At 37.8% G+C, this 20605-nt stretch overlaps 1 protein-coding gene across 1 annotated transcript; it reads left to right on the forward strand.

The window, feature by feature from the left end:
• Nucleotides 1–18120: 18120 nt before the first annotated feature.
• On the forward strand, nt 18121–20052 carry LOC114279076 (berberine bridge enzyme-like D-2). Its single transcript, XM_028221253.2, has one exon. It carries the CDS (start codon nt 18164–18166, stop codon nt 19853–19855), a length of 1692 nt encoding a protein of 563 aa, XP_028077054.2. The 5' UTR covers nt 18121–18163; the 3' UTR covers nt 19856–20052.
• Nucleotides 20053–20605: the final 553 nt, after the last annotated feature.

Below are 20605 nucleotides of genomic sequence, written 5' to 3' on the forward strand. Positions count from 1 at the left end.
ACTGCTTTGCCAGATACAGAGTCACCACCTAAATGTTTTGTTTTCGGAAAATTTAGGAAACCTTGACTCTTGCCTAAGGCCACGTGTCCGTCATCATCAAAGTTGCCTCGGCTCGGGAACTTGGGTACGTGGGGGAAAGGTCATGAAATGAGCACCCCCGCTCGCCCGATCAAAGATCGGCCTTTACTAAGCATGATATGTTGTTTTTGAAAACACATGTGTTCTTTTTCCGGTTATTAACCTAGAATTACTATGTGATGCGCACAACATACAAGTATAGACTAGATTGCCTAAGTTGGAATAAAACATCTCATGTTTGTTTGTTTGGAAAATGGTTTGAAGTTGCTACTCACAAGTAGGCTAAGTCGCGGATTTGCCACCCTCAAGTGGGCTTAGAAAACATGATTTTGCCACTCTCAAGTGGGCTTAAAACTCGCATTTTGATGAATTGTTCCAATTCAAGCAATCCAACCTTCATCCACAGGCATTCATGCAGTTAATCATTTAAGCAGTTAGCCTCATGGCAAGCATGCTATACATGGCAGTCACTTACACTCATACAAGGATGCTAAAGCGAAAACACTCACAGTGTACTCCGAACCAAAACAGAGAACTAGTTAGAAATCATGTATGATCCTAGTTCATGTTAAGATGGCTAATGCTACACATGCACAAATACAACTAAAATAGGCTCGGCTATTCTAAGATGGCATATGAAATGCAACTTGATAACATGTATTCAAATTGGTATTGAAATATAATGCAGTTTGTATGATGCGCCGAGCCCGGTGCATGCAAAACAGATGAATGATGCACGCATACATAGCATAAGGATGCTAATTGAAACATGCCCTAAAACTAATCATTGTAAGCGGTTAAGTAAAAGGGAGAAAGAAATGGGGGTTGGAAGACATGCATCACACACATGCACGCTTATTACAACAGTTGTGCCCTCTCGGAGGAGGGTCCGAATGAATAATACAAACCAACTAATTAACTAACTATCCTAGCTAATTAATTATTACAAAACTCTTAATTAATTAAACAAATTAATTAATTTACAAAACCAGCTAAGTAAGAAACTGAAGTAGGCTGCCACAACTCTACCTTGGAATGATGAATGATGCATGCTCGGTCGCGTCCTCCCAGAAATCCACCACCGTGCCTCGTGTTGCCTCTGTTTGCACTCTTTTGAACTTTTGAAAATTGTGCCAACTTCCAAGGTACTTCTGATCCACCTCATGGACATGCTGAGAGGTCATCGGCCAAGAGGAGTGGCCATCGGCCAGATTTTATGGTTATCGACCAAATTTTATAGCCAATCGGCAGACAAAGTGGTCGATCGGCCACTGCTTTCTGCAGATTCTCCCTTTACTGCAACAGAGCACTAACAGAGGCATGGCAGTGTATTTACAAGAAAATGTGTGTGCAACTACACCCCTTATCATGTCTAAGGCTCAAAGGAGTGTAGTGCTCGGCTCTCGAGCCATCAATCACGCATCTCAATGCATGATGGCCAAAGAGGTCGAGTTGCACAAATCAATGTCAAATGAATGCACAAAAACACATAAATGCCTTAACCTCTATCATGCATGATCAAGAGGGTCGGCGACCGAGAATTGAGGCACGTTTCATCACTTCAAGTATGAAACGTCCCTCGTTCCTCGTGTTTGGATTGACACCCTAGCCAAACACAATGCAATGCAAGGCTTGCACACACAATACAATGCAACAAGCATGCAAAAATCATGCAATGTAATAAGCATGCAACAACATGCAACATGTTAAACATCATGAACATGTAACATGCAAACAGCATGAGCATGCACCAATATGCAAATAACAATGCAATGGCAAGGGCCACGTAATGCAACACTTAGTGGACTTAAACCGCATATGGACAGACCTAAGAGGGTCCAAAAACAGTGGCCATTAGTGCTGAAATAAAGGCATGAAAGCAAGAGAAAAGCATGCACATGTATTGGCTCACCAATTAAGGCATAAAGATGCAACTCTTAAGAACACTTAAAGAGTGAAAAGCATGGATGTGTGACAATACTATAAGCTCTAAAATCATGTATGGAATGGTGTCAAACCACTCAAACAATACAAGTATGGCATGTAAGAGGGCTCAAAGCTTGAAACTAGCATAGGCACTTGCATTATAGCTATGCAATACATGAAGCATATGGCAAATACAATCCAAAACAGTCCCGGAGCATGTCAAAATGATGCTAAAACATGTGTGGAAGGAAGCCAAAATAAGCTAGCATGGTAAGCATGAAACATGAAATATGCAAGGCCCAAAGGGAGGATTACACTACACCTACTAAGACCAAGCATGGGATGGCTTTGCCAACAAAAATCAGAGTTATATCATGGCAAAATAACCCCCAAAACACACTGAAATGATAGCTCATAAGCTTAGGCATGAAGGCATACACAATGGCTCATGTTTAAGGCATAAAGCACAAACTCTCCAACGCATTGAAAGAGTGAAAGATACGAATGCATGGCAATGAAACATGCTCTAAAATCATGTATAAAATGATGCCAAATCATGAAAATAATCCAAGCAATGCATGCTAGTGGACTCAATACACAAAGCTAGTGAGCTAGATCGAATCATGGCTATACAAAACAATGCATGCATGACCCAAAACACTTAAATCAGAGCTTAAGCATGCTAAAACATAGACAAAAGCTTCTTGGAGTTAAGCCAAAACATGCTAAAATGATGGTCTAAACACATGATGCATGTTAGGCTATTGAATGGGTTTGCACTACAAGTGCAAGGAGCATGCATGATATGATCAAACCAAGCCAAAACAGTGTTATATCATGGCAAAACAAGGCCTAAGACATACTGAAATGGAGCCACAAAGAGGTAGAAAAACATGCCAACTTGGTGAGCCATCAACACAAGCATTCAAAAGAAGAAGAGGGGGGACAACCCCCTCTATGTTTTAAGCTATTATTCTAGCTTTTGTTAGTCTAATTCCAACATGTTTTAGGGTAGTTTTAGACCTATTTTAAGACTATTTTTAAGTGTTTGTTGTGTTCGAGCTTTGTTTTGCATGCTTGTAGTGTAATAGTCCTCACAAGCTTGGTGTTTTAGGCCATTAGACACCACTTGTTTGAGTTGATAGCACTTATTTTGGGCTTTTTATACTTAATTTCAGCAAGTATAATCTCTGCAACCTCCCTCCCTTCTTGGCTTTCAATTTTGCTTTGAAAGTGGTTTCAAGTCACTTGTTTGCCTAAGTGTGAAATTGAGGCTTCATACTTAATGGTTTAATCCCTTAGGGGGTTCATTACCAACGGTATAATGCTTCTTTGATACCCAAAGCAACTTGTGTCTTGAGCTTTTCTTTCCATTAGAGGACTTTAATTCACCCAATGGACTTAATTGGATTAAAGGATGGTTGGTGAAGTAAAATAAGTAACTAAAACTTGGGATTAAAAGTAAGCAAGATAATAACTTGTATGTTGCGTGTTCAATTGGACGTTAATTGAACACAAGGAAAATTGGGACATTTCATACTCAAAGTGATAAAATGTGTCAACCTTCCTAGGTCTCCATTGCCCTTGATCATGCATGATAGGGTGATGGTTCTTGTATGTCTTGTGTTGCATTTATTAAGCTTGTACATCTTGAATCACAAGCCATCATGCAATGAAATTGCTTGAGTTGGTGGTTTGTGGCTTAAGTTCACAACTCCTTGGATTCGTTCATGAAAATGAGGGGTGAGTTGTGCAAACAATCTGTGGGAATACCCTGTTTTTGCTCTGTTTGTCCTCCGTTGTAGCAAGATGAACTAGTGCATCAGTGGCCAGCATGCCACTCTTCATGGATGACAAGTGGCCGGTAGAGCACCATTGATGGCCGGCAGGTTCCCGATTGAAATAACCCTCACGCTATCCTACCATACTCATATGCATTCATGTAATTCTGTCTTGTAAGCTTGCGTTTTGAGTCTTGTCCTTATTCGTTTAAGTGTTAGAGCATGTTTTGTACCTTGCTTGGTGTGAGTTTAGCCGAAGTCATTTTCAGTCTAGAATTATCTTGGAACCACTTTGCTTGACCTCCACCTTCGCCTTGACATATTGGCCGAGATGTCATTACCTAGGCCGAGGTGTTCATCACCAAGGCCGAGGTGTGTGTCATCTAGGTCGAGATGTTAACTTTGCACCTAAGTGATCTTGTCTCGGAGTGGTATGACCTAGACCGAGGTGTGGCACATCTAGGCCAAGGTGTGGCACAGCTTAGTCAAGTGTTGTCCTTCCTAGCCGAGGTCATTGTTTCCTTACTTGCCGACGCCTTGCTTCTAGCCGAGATCATTGCCTACTGAAGTGCCCATGCCATCTTGCTTGTTGAACACACTTTGTCATAGTTTTGTCTTGTCACTCAGCCACCTTTTTGCGTAGCACCAACCAGCCGCTGTCACGTGCCCCTGTAGAGGGTTAAGTCAGTCAGCAGACCTAGAAATGTATCATTTTGCTGTATCCCTTTTGTTTGTGAAGAGAGAGAAGCTCTGGAAGAAGAAAAAGTTTCAAAGTGAGAGAGTGGGTTTTCGAGCTTGATTCCTAGAAATCAAACCGTTGGATTCGCGTATTGAGGTTAGATTCTTGAATTACTCTTGTCGTTCTTATTGATCATCTAGCTGGATTGCACGATCGAACCTGTTCTGCATGTCATGCATCGATTTAAAGTTGGTTTAGAAAGAGAAAATAGTGTTCATGTGTTCTTCAAGAAAAAGTCTTGTTTGATCTAAAAGTTTGCATTAAGATTCATGTTTTTATGTTTGTTCTCACAAGATCCTTGAATATGGGTACCCAGGTCCATGTTTTTGAACTCATAGCATGAAATTTCAGATTTTGTAACAGTAAATTATGATCTTTGCATTCACTTTCTTCATGTTCATCGTATTCTTGAAGAGGGAGGGAAACCCAGATTTTTCCCGACCTCATTTCCTTGAATGTGGCCATCGAGGCAATACCTCGGCAAAGAGGTGTGGGACCTCGGCCTAGACCTGGTAGTTTCCCAGCATGTTTTCCCGAGATAAAGAACTGTGTTCGTTTTGATTTGACTTAGTCTTGAGGAATGCCGAGATCATCTGCATGCATGTGAAACTTGTTTGAAAGTGCATTCAACCGACTTTGCCACGTGTTTGTAGGACTTGGACTTGCCTTGACCCCCGACGTTTGAAGAACTAAGTGAGTGGTATTTTTAATAAAGCTATGTTATAATGTTTTGATAAAAGTCTTGTTTTGCTTCGTTTTGGAAAGTATTTGTAAGCATGAATGGTTATTCCTAATTGAAAAATATATTTGTATTATCTTGTTTTGATGACATTCTTGGAAAGTCCGTACGTGCTAAGGGACTATAAGCATTTGTAGCACAAAGTTTGGAAGTCCGTACGTGCTAAGGGACTATAAGCATTTGTAGCACAAAGTTTGGAAGTCCGTACGTGCTAGGGGACTCTAAGCATTAGTGACACAAGTCCTTAGTGTCAGGGGACTATAATGCAACCGCACCATTGAATTGAGATATCTCCTTTGTCTTGCCTGGTCTTGTATTGTTTGCCACTGACGGTTTACCGCGTGGGTTAGTTTTGCCGAGATGTCATCACTTGTATTATAATGATGTTAGTAAGCATCCTTTGAAACTTGACAGATTTGGAAGATGAACTTGGTTCATCCTGTGACTTGCACTAATTATGTTATGTATTGTTTAATAAAGATCCTGAATACCAGTCATGCAAACCCCTTTATTTCTTATACCATTCACTGAGTATCCAAGTTCACCCTCTCTATATATATGTAGGTGATGAGCAGGAAGGCGGTGACGCGTAAGTATGACTCGCAAGCTTGTTTTGGATTTTTGTTATGTCGGCCTAGCTTGTATTCATGTTGGCGATGTTGAAAATTATGCTTCTCGGCTTATAATGTTTGTAACTTGTATTCATGTCGGCTGGAGAAGCCTTTTGATCAAGATGTAAAAACGTATTTTGTACTTTATTGTATTTGTATCCAAGTTGTAATATTATGTAAAGTTACATGCCATTCCATGTAACTTACGCACTGCTCTTATGGATCACTTGTATTTTTAAATTATTGCTTCTGCACTTGTGAGCCCCATATATATTTATACTCTGATTGTGTGTGGATTTTGAAGATTGGCCTTCGGTAATCCCGGATTACTGGCCATCACGGCACCAAACTACTAGGGGCGGTTTGGGGTCGTGACACCGATAGTCTTTGCCAGTGGCCGGCTTGTCATGACCCGAACCCGCCCCTATGGATTAAGGTCATAACTGACTAGTAATCATGGGATTACCTATGGCCTCAAAACAAATAAAGTATACTCCATCAGAGTTAAGGGGCCAAACAGAAACATTTTGAAAATTTTGTCCATAAAGTTGTGCTTACATGATGTAGCAAAATCAGTCCAAAAATATTTTATAATAACCTACACATCACAAACCCATAGAGTTAATCTATGTCCAGGAACTTTTAGTTATATAGTCAGCCAAACAAAACTTATATACAAGAGTGATCCAGCATTTCCGCCAATGTAACAACATATACTAAGGAACAAAATGGCGAAAACAAGTCTCGTGCGTGAGACGTTTGGGTTGACTCTTCAAAATCTCGACTATTTCTCGCATACTTCACTGAGGCTAGGTTTGGACATTTCTTGGTTCACCTACAGGCACATGAATAAGAGTGAGCGAAAGCCCAATGAATAATATTAAATAAAGAGAATACATGAATGAAGTTTGAAATAGCTATACAAATATCAAACGGCCTTGGGCCCATCTTTGGTTTTGTCTAGTACGTTAGATGGCTTTAAGCCCAAGCATACCGAATGGCCTCTATCCTATTTCATTCATGTCAAACGGCCTCTGGCCTAATCATTTGCATCCAACGGCCTTTGGCCCAATCATTCATATGTTAGACGGCCTTTGGCCCAATCATTCATGTCAAACGGCCTTTGGCCTAACCATTCATATAAGACTATCATTCATGTCAGACGACCTTTGGCCCAATCACTCGTGTCAGACTGTCGTTCATGTTAGACAATCTTTGGCCCAATCATTCGTGTCAGGCTATCATTCATGTCAGACGGCCTTTGGCCCAATCATTCGTATCCAACGGCCTTTGGCCCAATCAATAGGCATAACAGACATTTGTCCACAATTCAAATTAACAAGCTTGCAAGACTTTTATAGAAATAAGCAATAGGACAAATAACATACTTCAAAATATCTTTACTAAGTATTACTCACAGTGATCTGCTAGCTGGTTTGCCCTTGTGCTTGACCCTACACATTTCATAAACATAATGGGTCACAAACGATTCAATCCGTTCTTAATTCATACGTCCCTCTTAGGCTTCTTTCTTATTCTTTTAACTAATTTACAATGCTTAACATATGCCTAAGAGTACTTAGAAATGAAAGAGAACCGAAAATGAAACACAAAACATCTTTACAAAGTTTCTGAAACAGGGCTCTCTGCTCGAGTGTGGATTTAGCTGCTCGAGCGGACCCCTTGGTTCTGCAAAAGTACTGGTCGCCTCATATTTACGCTCAAGCGTGACTTCGGACGCTCGAGCTGAGAGTTGACATATATGACTGACGCTCGAGCGTGACTCTCCCCGCTCGAGCGGACATCAAAGTCTGCAAAAGTTCTGGGAACTCACATTTCACGCTCGAGTGGCCATTACCCCGCTCGAGCGGAATTAATGAATTCTAGGTTTTTCAGCAACCATTTTGAGCTTCAAACTTGCATTCAAACCAATATAACTTGCATGTTATGACTCATAGCTCACATACACATTTACTAACATGATATAAACACCAAATTACAACATTATGAAGTCTAATTTCCATGAATCAATTTCATATTCATACAATCCTTGCCAAATTCATCTTCGAAACATGTAGTTGAGTCCCATAGCCTCATTTTTCATGGATGCATGTCTTAAATGACTTCCAATTCAACTCATTTAACATGTCTTATACACAAACATGAAAGCCCATAATAAATTGTCACTTGCATGCACACATTGATTTCAATTTCATCATGATCAACATGCTTTACATTCAAATATGCAACTACAAGGCAATTTCTTACATGCATGCATTCATTGACTTCAAATCCACCAAAATCAACTCCACTCATGTTCTTGATTACCATTTAGCTTTGAATTCACAAAATTACAAACATAAACTCATAAATCTTTGCTCAATTACTCACCTAGGAGCTTCAATCCTCACAATTGTAGTTAAATCTTGAGCCTAGCCTTCCAAATTCACAACCCTTGAGCCAAAATGCACATAGATCTCTTCTCTTTCTCTCAAAGTCAGTTCTCTCTCTCTCTAGAGAGCAAATTCAGATTTTTGAGCTCATAGCAAGATGTATATGAGTGTAAGTTGGCCTATTTATAGGCTCTCTTAATAAAATGGATTAAGACTAAGTAATGGTACATTAATTAATCGTTCTGAATCTAATTATTTTGATCCGAATAAATTTTCAATTAAATTTCACCATAGGCTCTAAAAATTTCGCCAATCGTAATGGCGTAGTCAATTTCGTTTTCTGTATCCGATAAGGCCTTCAATTTAAATTCTAAGGCAGATAATCAAACAGATTTTCCTACGGTGAACAGATAGAAATTCAAAACTACATATATTCATATAAACTACACTCAAAATCATATCAAACACATAATCACAATCATAATTAAGATTAATTAGCATAATACGGAACATGATTATCACACGACTGGCCATTGATGTAAACCTCAACAGAGTGTTGGTAAGGTGTAGCAAAATTGTTCTGGAAGTGTTCAATTGTGCAAACATAGGCTTTTGAAAAATCTAATGCATGCCTATATATTCTTACCAAAACATTTTGTATGTATATTTAGTTATATATATATAGGATTGAAACAATTTGCTCCAAATTAGGAAACTTTGCCTTATTAAATGTTAGTTCAAAAAGTTTTTCCAAACCGGTATACTGGTAGTGTATAAACTATTTTTGTTGAATTGAATCATTAAAATAGGTTTAGAAAATTTTTATTTCATTGGCAGCTGGATTTATGTAACGTGTGTGTCTTTACACTCTTACCAAAAAATTTGTATATAAATTGATTTATATGTGTGACGTATGCATTTAGATTTTTTGTAATCGCCGAATATTTCATGGATTGCTTACTGCTCCAAATTAGGAAACTTTGCATTTTTATTTGTTAATTTGGAATGTTTTGCCAAACTGTTATTGTGTGACATGTTTTTGTTGGATTGAATCATAAAATAGGATTTAAAAAGCAGGATTAAATTGGTCCTTCTCCCTTTTGTAGTTTTATGCTTCTTTTTTTAAACTAATGTTTTTTGCATTCATATTTGATCAATCACTCCCAGTACCCTAATTAGTTTCTTCTCCTATATTCATCGGCTTCTAATGTGATCATTGGATTGGATAAAATTAGATTGAACCACATTTCTCAAATTGCCTAGATAATTTGCTTGACGGCGAGCAATGTCTGAATTTTATTCTTAGATCTTAGTTTGCTTTTCTTTATTTGACTTAAATATTTTCTATTGACATAAAGGGCTTCTGATTATCCATAGGAATATGATGGTGCCTGCCTTCAGATAAGATTATCATATAGTCCGTATTCTCGCATTTTTCTCTTTCTTGTTCAATGGATTGATTGTCACCTTGCGGGTGCCCTTGGATTGCTTAGAATCCTTATTTATAAGGTCATTTACACTTTTTGTGCATTTCGTGTTTTTATGCTAGTTCTCTTTTACTTGGAGAGATTTCTTGTTTTACTAACTTGAAGGCTATAATGTTGATAGGCGCTTGTAGGCTTATGAGGACAGCAAGGCTACCATGTTTTTTATGAAAGAAAAGCTAGCATTAGAGAATTTTATGGTGAGTGGACTAAGGAGCTTATTTGGTTGTGTTTCCTATTTCTACTTTTTTTTTTTCATTTTTGGGAGAACTTCTTTGGCAAACTGTTTCTGAAAATGGTTTTCCGGAAAATGTTCTAAAAACAACCCACTTTTGACTAAACACCAAAAGGTGGTTTTGAAATTTTCGAAAATTGTTTTCACACAAAAATGAAAAATAATGATTAGAGTCTAAAACATTTCCGTTGGGAGCTGAAATATCAAAGAGATCATGATTTGCCTACCCTAGTTACAAAGGTTAGATTCTTCAGCAAGATCTTCTGTGTGTTATTGGGCACGAATTCTTTTACATGCGTATATCCACATCAAAAAAAAAAAAAGAAAAAAAAAAACTTTGGATCATGGAAGATGCTGGACAGTATTGTCATTTGAAGATAATTACTTAGTCATAAGGGAAATATATGATGCTTGGTGGATATTTCAATTATTGATATTAGAGTCTGAAACATTTCTGTTGGGAGCTGAAGTATCAAAGGGATCATGACTTTCCTGCCCTAGTTACAATGGTTAGAATCTTCAGCAAGATCTTTTGTGTGTTATTGGGCATGGATTCTTTTACATGCATATGATGTCCATATCAAAAAAAAAAAAAAAACTCTTTGGATCATGGAAGATGCTGGATAGTATTGTCATTTGAAGATAATTGCTTAGTGATAGGGGAAATATATGATGCTTGGTGGATATTTCAATTATTGATATTACAATATATATATATATATATATATATATATATAGTGTGTGTGTGCACGCTTTGCACGAGGGTTTTCTATCTTGATTTTATGATTGCATTTGGCTTACACAATGCTTCAACATTTGATTACATGGTTTGTATATCCCACAACTATAAATTGGTGGCCACCTTTTTGTCTGTTTTGAGTTTCATGGATGTTTAGAATTGGATTTTGTTGCCTAAAAATTTTAGAGGCTACTAATGTAGAATTGAATTGTTGTTTCAGGCATACTCGGTCTCAGTCATGTCCTTTATGTGAGGACAGTCTCAAAAGAGTAGACTTTGGTGACCTCTGGGTCTACACTAGTGGCTGTGATGCCGTGGACTTGTCTTCAATTACAAAGATGGTTCTTTCAAGTTGTATATAAGTTTCTATTTGTTCTTTGTCGGATATTCATTTTATCAAAGCTGTATATACATATTAGCCATTGTTAGCAGGTTTTCTAAAATGTTATTTGAATTATATATTTAGGGTTAAATTAAAATTTACCCTGGGGATTAGGCTCAATTTCAATAAACCCCTTGGATTTTAATTTGTGATGCAAAACTGTCAAAAAGAGGAGATCAAATTCGTATGAATGCACTTCAAGTTAAGTTTGATTTGATTTTTCTTATTTGATCAATAAAGAAAAAAACAATACCATTAATGGATTGAATTCAAAGAACAACCTAATGTAAGATTTATGTTTTTATTTTCTGTTTATTTTGTATAATGATTTGAAAGTACATCATCTTGCTCTTTGGTAGATTTGCATGATATTCACTTGTGTAGTATTGATTCATTAGAATGATTGAAAATATAATGGAACAATCATTTCATAGTTTGTCTATAGAATGATTTGTAATACATTTTTTTATAATTTCTTTATATATTGTGTTTGGATCATAAATTTGAATGAATATTTAAAAATAAAAAAGGCAATAGAGAATAGGAACATAATATGGAATAGGAACATAATTTGAAAAACTTAGAGAACAGGAACATAATTTGAAAAAGGCAATAGAGAATAGGAACATAATTTGAAAATAAAAAAGGCAATAGAGAATAGGAATATTTAAATAATTAATTATACATAAAAAAAATCTATTTATTTGATTTGCAAGGAATGTTAAAACTTAGTGTCCGAAGCCTATAATAAAACACACACAAAAATAATAATAATAATAATAATAATAAACAATTTTTTTTTCCTTAAAAGATATTTAAATCAATCAATCACAACAATTTAACAATAAAAACCATTGTTAAATCATAGAATACTTATGATAAATTCATAGGGATTTCCCGCCTACTCTTAGCAAAAAGATTAGAACTCCATGAAAAAGAGAAAATTTGTAAAAATAACGGCTACCTCGTTCTCACGGGTCATTACATCTAATTATAATAGAATGAAAATTGCTAAACCTAATTTAATTGAAAAAGGAACTAAGTAACTTAATACACAAGCAAAACTAATACAACTGCATTAGGAGTGAAGTCTGATCCACTGTTGTGTAATGCTCTGATTACGAGTGTTGTTATTAGTATCTCATAAATTATTTTTAACTCCTATTTCTTTGAATCCTTACTTATAAATTCTAAAACTTCTAAATTTTTTTTTCTCCCCCCAAATAATATCAAAATTATCATTGTGAAAATATTCTACCCATTTAATTGAATGCACACCCCCACATCCCTACACTTCAAAAAGCCTCTTTCCCAAAAACCCTAACAAAACCTGCGAAGATAACTATTACTCCATCTCCATATACTTATTCATGACTTGAGAAAATAAATGTAATGTTTTTTTGTTGTTGATTCAAAATTCCCCTTTTGAGTTTTACGATTTTCATGAGTTTGGATTTGTGATATCTCATGTGGTTTTCTTTGAATTCTCTAATAGTTTCAATTCTTGTTCCTTTTCTTACTTGGTGTAGACACCCCATTTTTGACCGACCTTAAGGCTTAGACGTCATTGATTGAGCGCTCGGTGATTGCGCATGTTGTGCTCGTTTCGAGGTTTCGGAGTTTTTGGCTGAGTGCCTTGCCTCCAGGCCTCTGAACTCTTTGTGTTTCGGCTCGGTTTGTGGACCAAGCCTTGTTTCCCTTCCCTGGAGGGAGGGAGAGGTCTTGTAGACCACCTTTTTGTGGTCGAAAACCACTTTCCTTGTTTGGAGACCAGTTTTCGATTTTCGGAGCCTTCGGACTCGCGCCTTGACTCGGGACCGCTTAACGTTCTCCATTTAGCGTGGTTTTTGAACCACACCTTGTTTCCTCTACCTAGAGGGACACTGTGGTCTGGGAGACCACTTTTGGTGCCGGTAGACTAGTTTTCGAGGCTTTTGGCTGCGTGCTTTACCTCCCGAACTTTCGTCTTGCATCCTTTTTGGTACAAACCTTGCTTTCGGTACAAACCTTGTTTTCCTTGTTTGGAAGGTGGTAGAAGGGTGGGAGACCAGTTCTTCTCCTTGGAGACCACTTTCCTTTCTGCCAGCTAGTTTCTGGACGGGCAACTGGTTTTCTTGGTCTTTGGGCCACCTTTTCTGGTCGGCCACCACATCCCTTGCTTTCATGCTGCAGACCATCTCCTCCCCATGGCCGACCACTTTTTGCCCTGGCCGATCACTTCCACTGGTCGGCCGACCAGTAGAAGTAGCTGGCCGACCATTTCAAGTGGTCGGAAGCTTTCCATCACTTTTTTGGAGATATTTTTAGTACAGATGTGCTAGCTGGAAGGCACAGAAGCCATCCTCCATACACGTGTATGGAGGGATGTCTTTAGGCCAAAAGCTTGTCCAACAAGCTTGTTGCTTGTTCTCTATAAGAGAGAACCTCCCCCCTCCTCCTTCAGGTTCAGATTTTTGTGCTTGAGCTATACATACACATATATCTCTATATCTCTCTCTTGGTCTCATTTTTGTGCCTTAAAGAGCTTATTCTTCATACTTTAACACCCAAACACACACTCAAACACCATCCTTTTGTTGTTGAGGCTCTTAGAAGCTGGTTTTGGTATTTTTGGTTTGGTTTGAGCTCAAAAAGGTTGCTGGAGTTGTAGCTTCGAAGTGGTTCTACAAGGGTGAACCTTTAACCCCGTAAACCTTGTTTTTGCTTAAGCTTTTGGACCTGTTTGCATGCTTATTTAGGCTTGACTTTCTACTGCAAAAAGTTCTGATTTTGTATGCTTAACATGTTTGTTTAAGGTCACTTTTGTATTGGGGGTAGTCTACCCCCTCTTAGGCCTTGTTGGCCTTGTTCTTGTGCCATCTTTTTAAACTATTGGGACCACCTTGTTTTGGCCTTCTCACCATTGAAACGCAGAGGAATTTCAATGATGGAAATGGTGTTTTAAGGTCCCAAATAGGAGAGGGTGATCCCCTCTCCTTGTGTTTTGTATACTTGCTTTGAATGTCTCATGTTTGAGCATGTTTGTTAAGCTTATGTTGGCCATATCTTAGCATGTATTTGGGGTTATTTCAGCATGGCATACCACTTTTTTGACTTGGTTTTGTCACCTCATGCATGCCTTATACACTTGTAGTGTATTTCTCACAAACTAGTCTTGCATGCTTCATGAAGTAGCATGTCTTTCTAGCTTGTTTCGGGTCCATCTTAGTAGGTTTTTGGTGTTGTTTTAACATGCCTTAGATCTATTTTGGGTTGGTTTGATAGCCCCTTGCATGCTCCATGCACTTGTAGTGCAATTCCATGAACTAGCCTAATGTATATCATGCTTTAGACCATCATTCTAACATGATTTTGGCTTAACTCTAAGAAGCTTTTGTCCATGTTTTAGCATGCTCTAGCTCTGATTTGTGTTGTTTTGGTCATGCATGCCATACTTTGTATAGCTATAATGCATTCTAGCTTGTTAGCTTTGTGTATCAAGTCCACTAGCATGCATTGCTTGGTCTATTTGAATGATTTGGAATAATTTTTTATGAGATTTCAGTGCATGTTTCATGGTCATACACTTGCATTTGTCACTCTTTCTATACTTTGGAGAGTTGGTGTTTTATGCCTTAAACATAAGCCATTGCGTATGCCTTTATGCCTAAGCTTGCGAGCTATCATTTCAATGTGTTTTTGGGGTTATTTTGCCATAATATAACTCTAATTTTTGTTGGCGAAACCATCTCATGCTTGGTCTTGGTAGGTGTAGTGTAACCCTCCCTTTTGGCCTTGCATATTCCATGCTTCATGCCCTTCATGCTAGCTTGTTTTGGCTTCCTTCCATACATGTTTTAGCATCATTTTGACATGCTCTAGGATTGTTTTGGGTTGCCTTGACCATATGCTTCATGTTTTGCATAGTTGTAGTGCAAGTGCCTATGCTAGCTTCAAGCTTTGGGTACCATAGCATGCTTCATTTGTGTTGTGTACATGATTTGGCATCATTTACCATGACATTTTAGAACATGTAGCATTTCCATGTTCCCACTTCATTCACTCTTGAGAACCGCACTCCCTTGAGCTTATGAAATGATAGGGAGAGTGGTTGTGCATACATATCTTGCAAATACATCGCCATGCCCTTTCTTGCTCTCTGTTGCAGCAAGCTGGAAGAGTGCAGCAACAACTGGTCGGCTGACCAGAAAAACTAGCTGGCCGACCACTTTTTATGGTCTGTAGCAAAGAAAAGTGGTCGGCAGGTGGTTGGCAACTCTAGAAAGTGGTCGGCCATGTTCCTGCAGGTTCCCATGGTGGAGTTGAAGCTTTGTGGAGCTTTGTGCAATGTTCTGAGAATAGTTGCAAACTGAGGCAAATTAGGGCATCGTGACGGATTTTCGAACGAGACGACCAGGCATGCATGCACTCCTCATCTCGAGGACCTCTCTTTTACTGCTTTCCTTAGCTAGTTTATGCTTTGATTCTGTATTTAAGTAGTTAATGCGTTTAGCTGCTTATTTGTGTTGTAATAACTAGTTAGTTAACTTGTTAGTTAATTAGCTTATTTTTGTACTTAATTAGTTAGCTTGTTAGTTGATTAGTTTTGTGATGTAATAATTAGTTCAATTAGCTTAGATTAGCTAGTTGGCTTCTTATTCGGACCCTCCGTCGAGAGGGCTAACTGTTGTAATAAGCGTGCGTGTGTGTGATGCATGTCTTCTAACCCCCATTTCTTTCTCCCTTTTACTTAACCGCTTACGATAGGTAGTTTTAGGGCATATTTCGATTAACATCCATATGCTTGCATGCGTGCATCATTCATCTGTTTTGCATGCACCAGGCTCGGCGCATCATACTAACTGTATTGTATTTTAATTCCAATTTGAATACATGTATCAATTGTCGCATTCACATGACATCTTAGATAGCCAAGCCTATTTTAGTTGCATTCTTGCATGTGTTGCATTAGCCATCTTAACATGAACTAGGATCATGCATGATTTCTAACTAGTTCTTTGTTTTAGCTCAGAGTACATTGTGAGTGTTTACGCTTTAGCATACTGCATGAGATGTGTATGTTGCCATGTTAGCATGCTTGCCATGAGGCTAACTGCTTAGTTGATTAACTGTCTGAATGCCTGTGGGTGAAGGTTGGATTGCTTGAATTGGAACAATTCATTGAAATCCGCATTTTTAGCCTACTTGCGAGTAGCAAACCATTTTCAAACAAACGAACATGCAATGTTTTGTTCCAACTTAGGCGATCTAGTCTATACTTGTATGCTGCGCGCATCACATAGTAATTCTAGGTTAATAACCGGAATAAGAACACATGTGTTTTCAAAAACAAAATATCATACTTAGTACAAGTCGATTTTTGATCGGGTGAACGGGGGTGCTCATTGCATGACCTTCCTCTCTCGTACCCAAGTTCCCAAACCGAGACAACTTTGGTGATGACGGACACGTGGCCTTAGGCACGAGTCAAGGTTTCCTAAATTCTCCAAAAATAAAATATTTAGGTGGCGATTCTGTATCTGGTAAAGCAATCCATGTTTGGCACTTCTCTATAAAAATCAGTTTTCTAAAACGATTTACCGGATTTGGACTCTTTGGTGATTTATCTGTTTCACATTGCACTTTGTGAGATTAGATTCAGAACTATGACATGAGTCCGAACTGTGGTAGTCCAGAACAAAAACAAATTCGCGCCCTCGCAGGCGCGGAGAGCGGAGTTCCCGAGACGGTCTGCACTTGGGTTATGTTATTTTAAAATTTGAAAAAAGTTCATTAATAATGTTCGATTATTTGTTCCTGAACAAATAAGAAATGTTTGGTAACTTGTCCCGAACAAATAAACAATGTTCAGCTTGTGTTCCTAAATTTTGTTCATATGTTTAGGAGTTCAGTCCCGAAAAAATGACTAACAGATTTATTATTTTTGTCATTTTTTTTTATAAAGAAACTTACCCTTACAAGGTCAATCTCTTGTGAGTTGAGAACACTATCAAAATTATGAACATCCTCTGAGTTTTATTATTGTACTCCTCTTATCTCATGAAATAATTGCCAAAAGAACTTCCACTTGTTATCATTGCCAAAGAAGTGTAGATAATCAAATGGTTACTACCGTTACCGCAAGAATATTATCATCAAAAGGTTTTCAAGGTTTTGAAGATGAGTAGATTTTGAAAGTGAGATTTGGAAAAAATGGATTGATGGTAACATATATGGATACTCTCATAAATCCTAACTCAAGATGGAATGAGTTTATATGCTTAATTTTGAGATGGAATGTCCCAAATTTTTTTTGTCCTTTTTAATAATTTCATTTGAGGTTATTATTGTAATAAAAAAAAGATAAAAAATGAGAGATTCAAAATAATTGATGGGATGCTAATAGCAACACTTCTGATTAATTACAGCCATCATTCCTCTAATTGATAAATTATTCCTACAAAAAATAAAATTAATTCATTAAATATAAATTAAGGGAATTAATATAACAGAAGTATATTACTATCCCAAAATAATATGAAATAATTACACATTTTTAATCATTTATCAACCTCACACTACACCCAAAAAAAAAAAAAAAGAAATAAAAAAAAAAAAAAAGCACTTTCGATATTTTGTATCTGGTTTTGTAATCTATCCCCATGTTACATATATGGATGTCTATATGGTATCTGCAGGCCGTGTATCTCGAGGTTGGCCGGCACAGTTCCACAATCTACATTATTTAATTTGTTTTGCATCTGCTCTATGTTCTAAAAGCTAGAGGTGTGGGTTATATAGCTTGTATTTTTGTTTTTGTCCATGTAAATGTATGAGTAGATATCCATACATGTAAGCGCATATATATATAATATGTATTTCAAGATTTTCCCCCTCCAACTAACCTATTTAACTCATGCAAGGTGTTTTGTCACTTATCAGTGGCCACCCAATTTAAAAGTGGGAAAGCCGGCCATGTATGTACTTTCTACATTGATCACACCATCTGTTCTCAACCCATGAGATTTATTCTCCAAACTCTCTCATTTAAATTCCAGTCCACTTCTATACTCAGAAATGGAAAAGAGAGCCATGGCAAAGTTCGTATGGAGTTTATTTCCTCTACTGATGAGTATGATCTTCATATCCTCTGTTTTTCCTTCTCTATGTGATCAGCCCACAGACCTTGTTTCTTGTTTAACATATCACAACATTAATAATTTCACCACATACCCAAAAACATGTACTGATTCTGCAGTTTACTATAACCTCCTGAATTTCTCTATACAAAATCTACGATTTGCTGAACCATCCATTCCCAAACCAATAGCCATTGTACTACCAATGAGTAAAGAACAACTAGTGAATAGCGCTGTTTGCTGTAAGAAAGGATCACTGGAAATTAGAGTAAGGTCCGGTGGGCACAGCTACGAAGGTACTTCATTGACTGTCACTGATAGAGCACCATTTGTGATTATTGACATGATGAATCTAAACAAAGTCAAGGTGGATTTGGCATCAGAAGCTGCATGGGTTGAAGGGGGTGCTACACTAGGTCAAACCTACCATGCAATTGCCCAATCAAGCAACATTCATGGCTTCTCGGCAGGCTCGTGTCCAACTGTTGGGGTTGGAGGGCACATTGCTGGAGGTGGATTTGGGTTGTTATCAAGAAAATATGGACTTGCAGCTGACAATGTGCTGGATGCATTTCTGATTGACGCAGATGGACGGTTACTAGATAGGGAAGCCATGGGAGAAGATGTGTTTTGGGCCATCAGAGGAGGCGGTGGGGGTGTATGGGGGATTATTTATGCATGGAAGATCCAATTGTTGAAAGTACCTCAAACCGTAACAAGTTTCGTTGTGTCTAGGCCTGGGACAAAACATCTTGTGACCAACCTAGTGCACAAATGGCAATTTGTTGCACCTAATTTGAAAGATGAGTATTATTTATCGGTTTTTGTTGGTGCTGGTTTGCCTAAAGCGAAAACAATTGGAATAATATCAGCAACGTTTAAAGGGTTTTATCTAGGTCCAAGAAGTGAAGCCATTTCCATTCTAAACAGGGTCTTCCCAGAATTGGGTGTTGTGGAAGAAGATTGCAAAGAAATGAGTTGGATAGAGTCCATTGTTTTCTTCTCTGGTCTAGATAATGGAAGCATCCCTGACTTAAAAGACCGCTACTTGCACAACAAAGGGTATTTCAAGGCCAAATCAGACTACGTGAGGACTCCAATTTCATTTAATGGCATAAAGGCTGCGTTGGACATACTTGAGGAGGAACCAAAAGGTTATGTCATTTTGGATCCTTATGGGGGAGTTATGCAAAGGATAAGTAGTAACTCCATTGCTTTTCCTCACAGAGAAGGTAACCTTTTCGCCATTCAGTATCTTGTTGAGTGGAAAGAAGAAGATAACAATGTCAAAAACATGGCTGAATACTACATAGATTGGATAAGAGGATTTTATGATTCAATGACACCATATGTTTCATTGGGTCCAAGGGCTGCTTACATTAACTACATGGACGTCGACCTTGGAGTGATGGAAGAGGAGTTGCTAATTAATAGTGGCGCTCCCTCTCCTTCTCCTGCTGATGAGGTGGAGATGGCTAGGGTTTGGGGTCAGAAGTATTTCTTACAGAACTATGATAGATTGGTTAGAGCCAAGACACTCATTGACCCACATAATATTTTCAGGCATCAACAAGGCATTCCTCCAAGGACATCCACGACCAATACTGTTGTCAATGCAAAGCTAGCCTAGCAGAGGTACTAATGAATGAATGAGACGAGATGATGGCTATATATATAGATAAATAGATAAATATATCTCTGTAATAGTAACTTCATAGGTTGGGGATGGGAAGTATGCAGTTTATCTTGCCCCCAACAAAATGTCATGCAAGACTCGTACAAATTGCCAGTGGCAATGATTTCTATGTACTTCTTGTTTCTTTGCTTTTCTTAGAGGTGAAAAAAGAAGCAACATGCATGTGAGATTCAGTAACAAATTGAATCTGACCAATCTAACCAAATGAGTTTTCTTTTGTATTATTCTCTGGCTATGTCCTGTCCAGTCCTATGGTTCACTTTACCTTTGCGGTTTGCCCTATGTACACATATCCTTCTCTCTTTTCAGAAAACTAATACGTAACTTTTTGTAGTTTATGGACTAAAACAACATTTTGCTTTTCTATCCAAATCAACGGGCTGTGAGAGCCACACATCCTGATTTGTAAATAGATTTTTATAGAATAGTAATTCCTGCTCAAAATATCCACAATGGTTTATGGCATGACTAATATCCAAATTAAGATTGAAGCATAAGTAAGATCATAAGAATTCTATACATGTTTCTTGTCACGTCCCAAGCTCCGTGACAACGCCGCACACTCATTTAAGTGAGCATGCAAGGCTAAGAGTCCAACACAAAACTAACAATGTAAAATACTCCAATCAAATCCTTAATTATCATAATACTAAAATCCATAAAAAAAAAATTGATTATTCTTAT

Source organism: Camellia sinensis, chromosome 4, assembly GCF_055761805.1.
Source record: "Camellia sinensis isolate YWXY chromosome 4, ASM5576180v1, whole genome shotgun sequence".
NCBI lineage: Eukaryota > Viridiplantae > Streptophyta > Magnoliopsida > Ericales > Theaceae > Camellia > Camellia sinensis.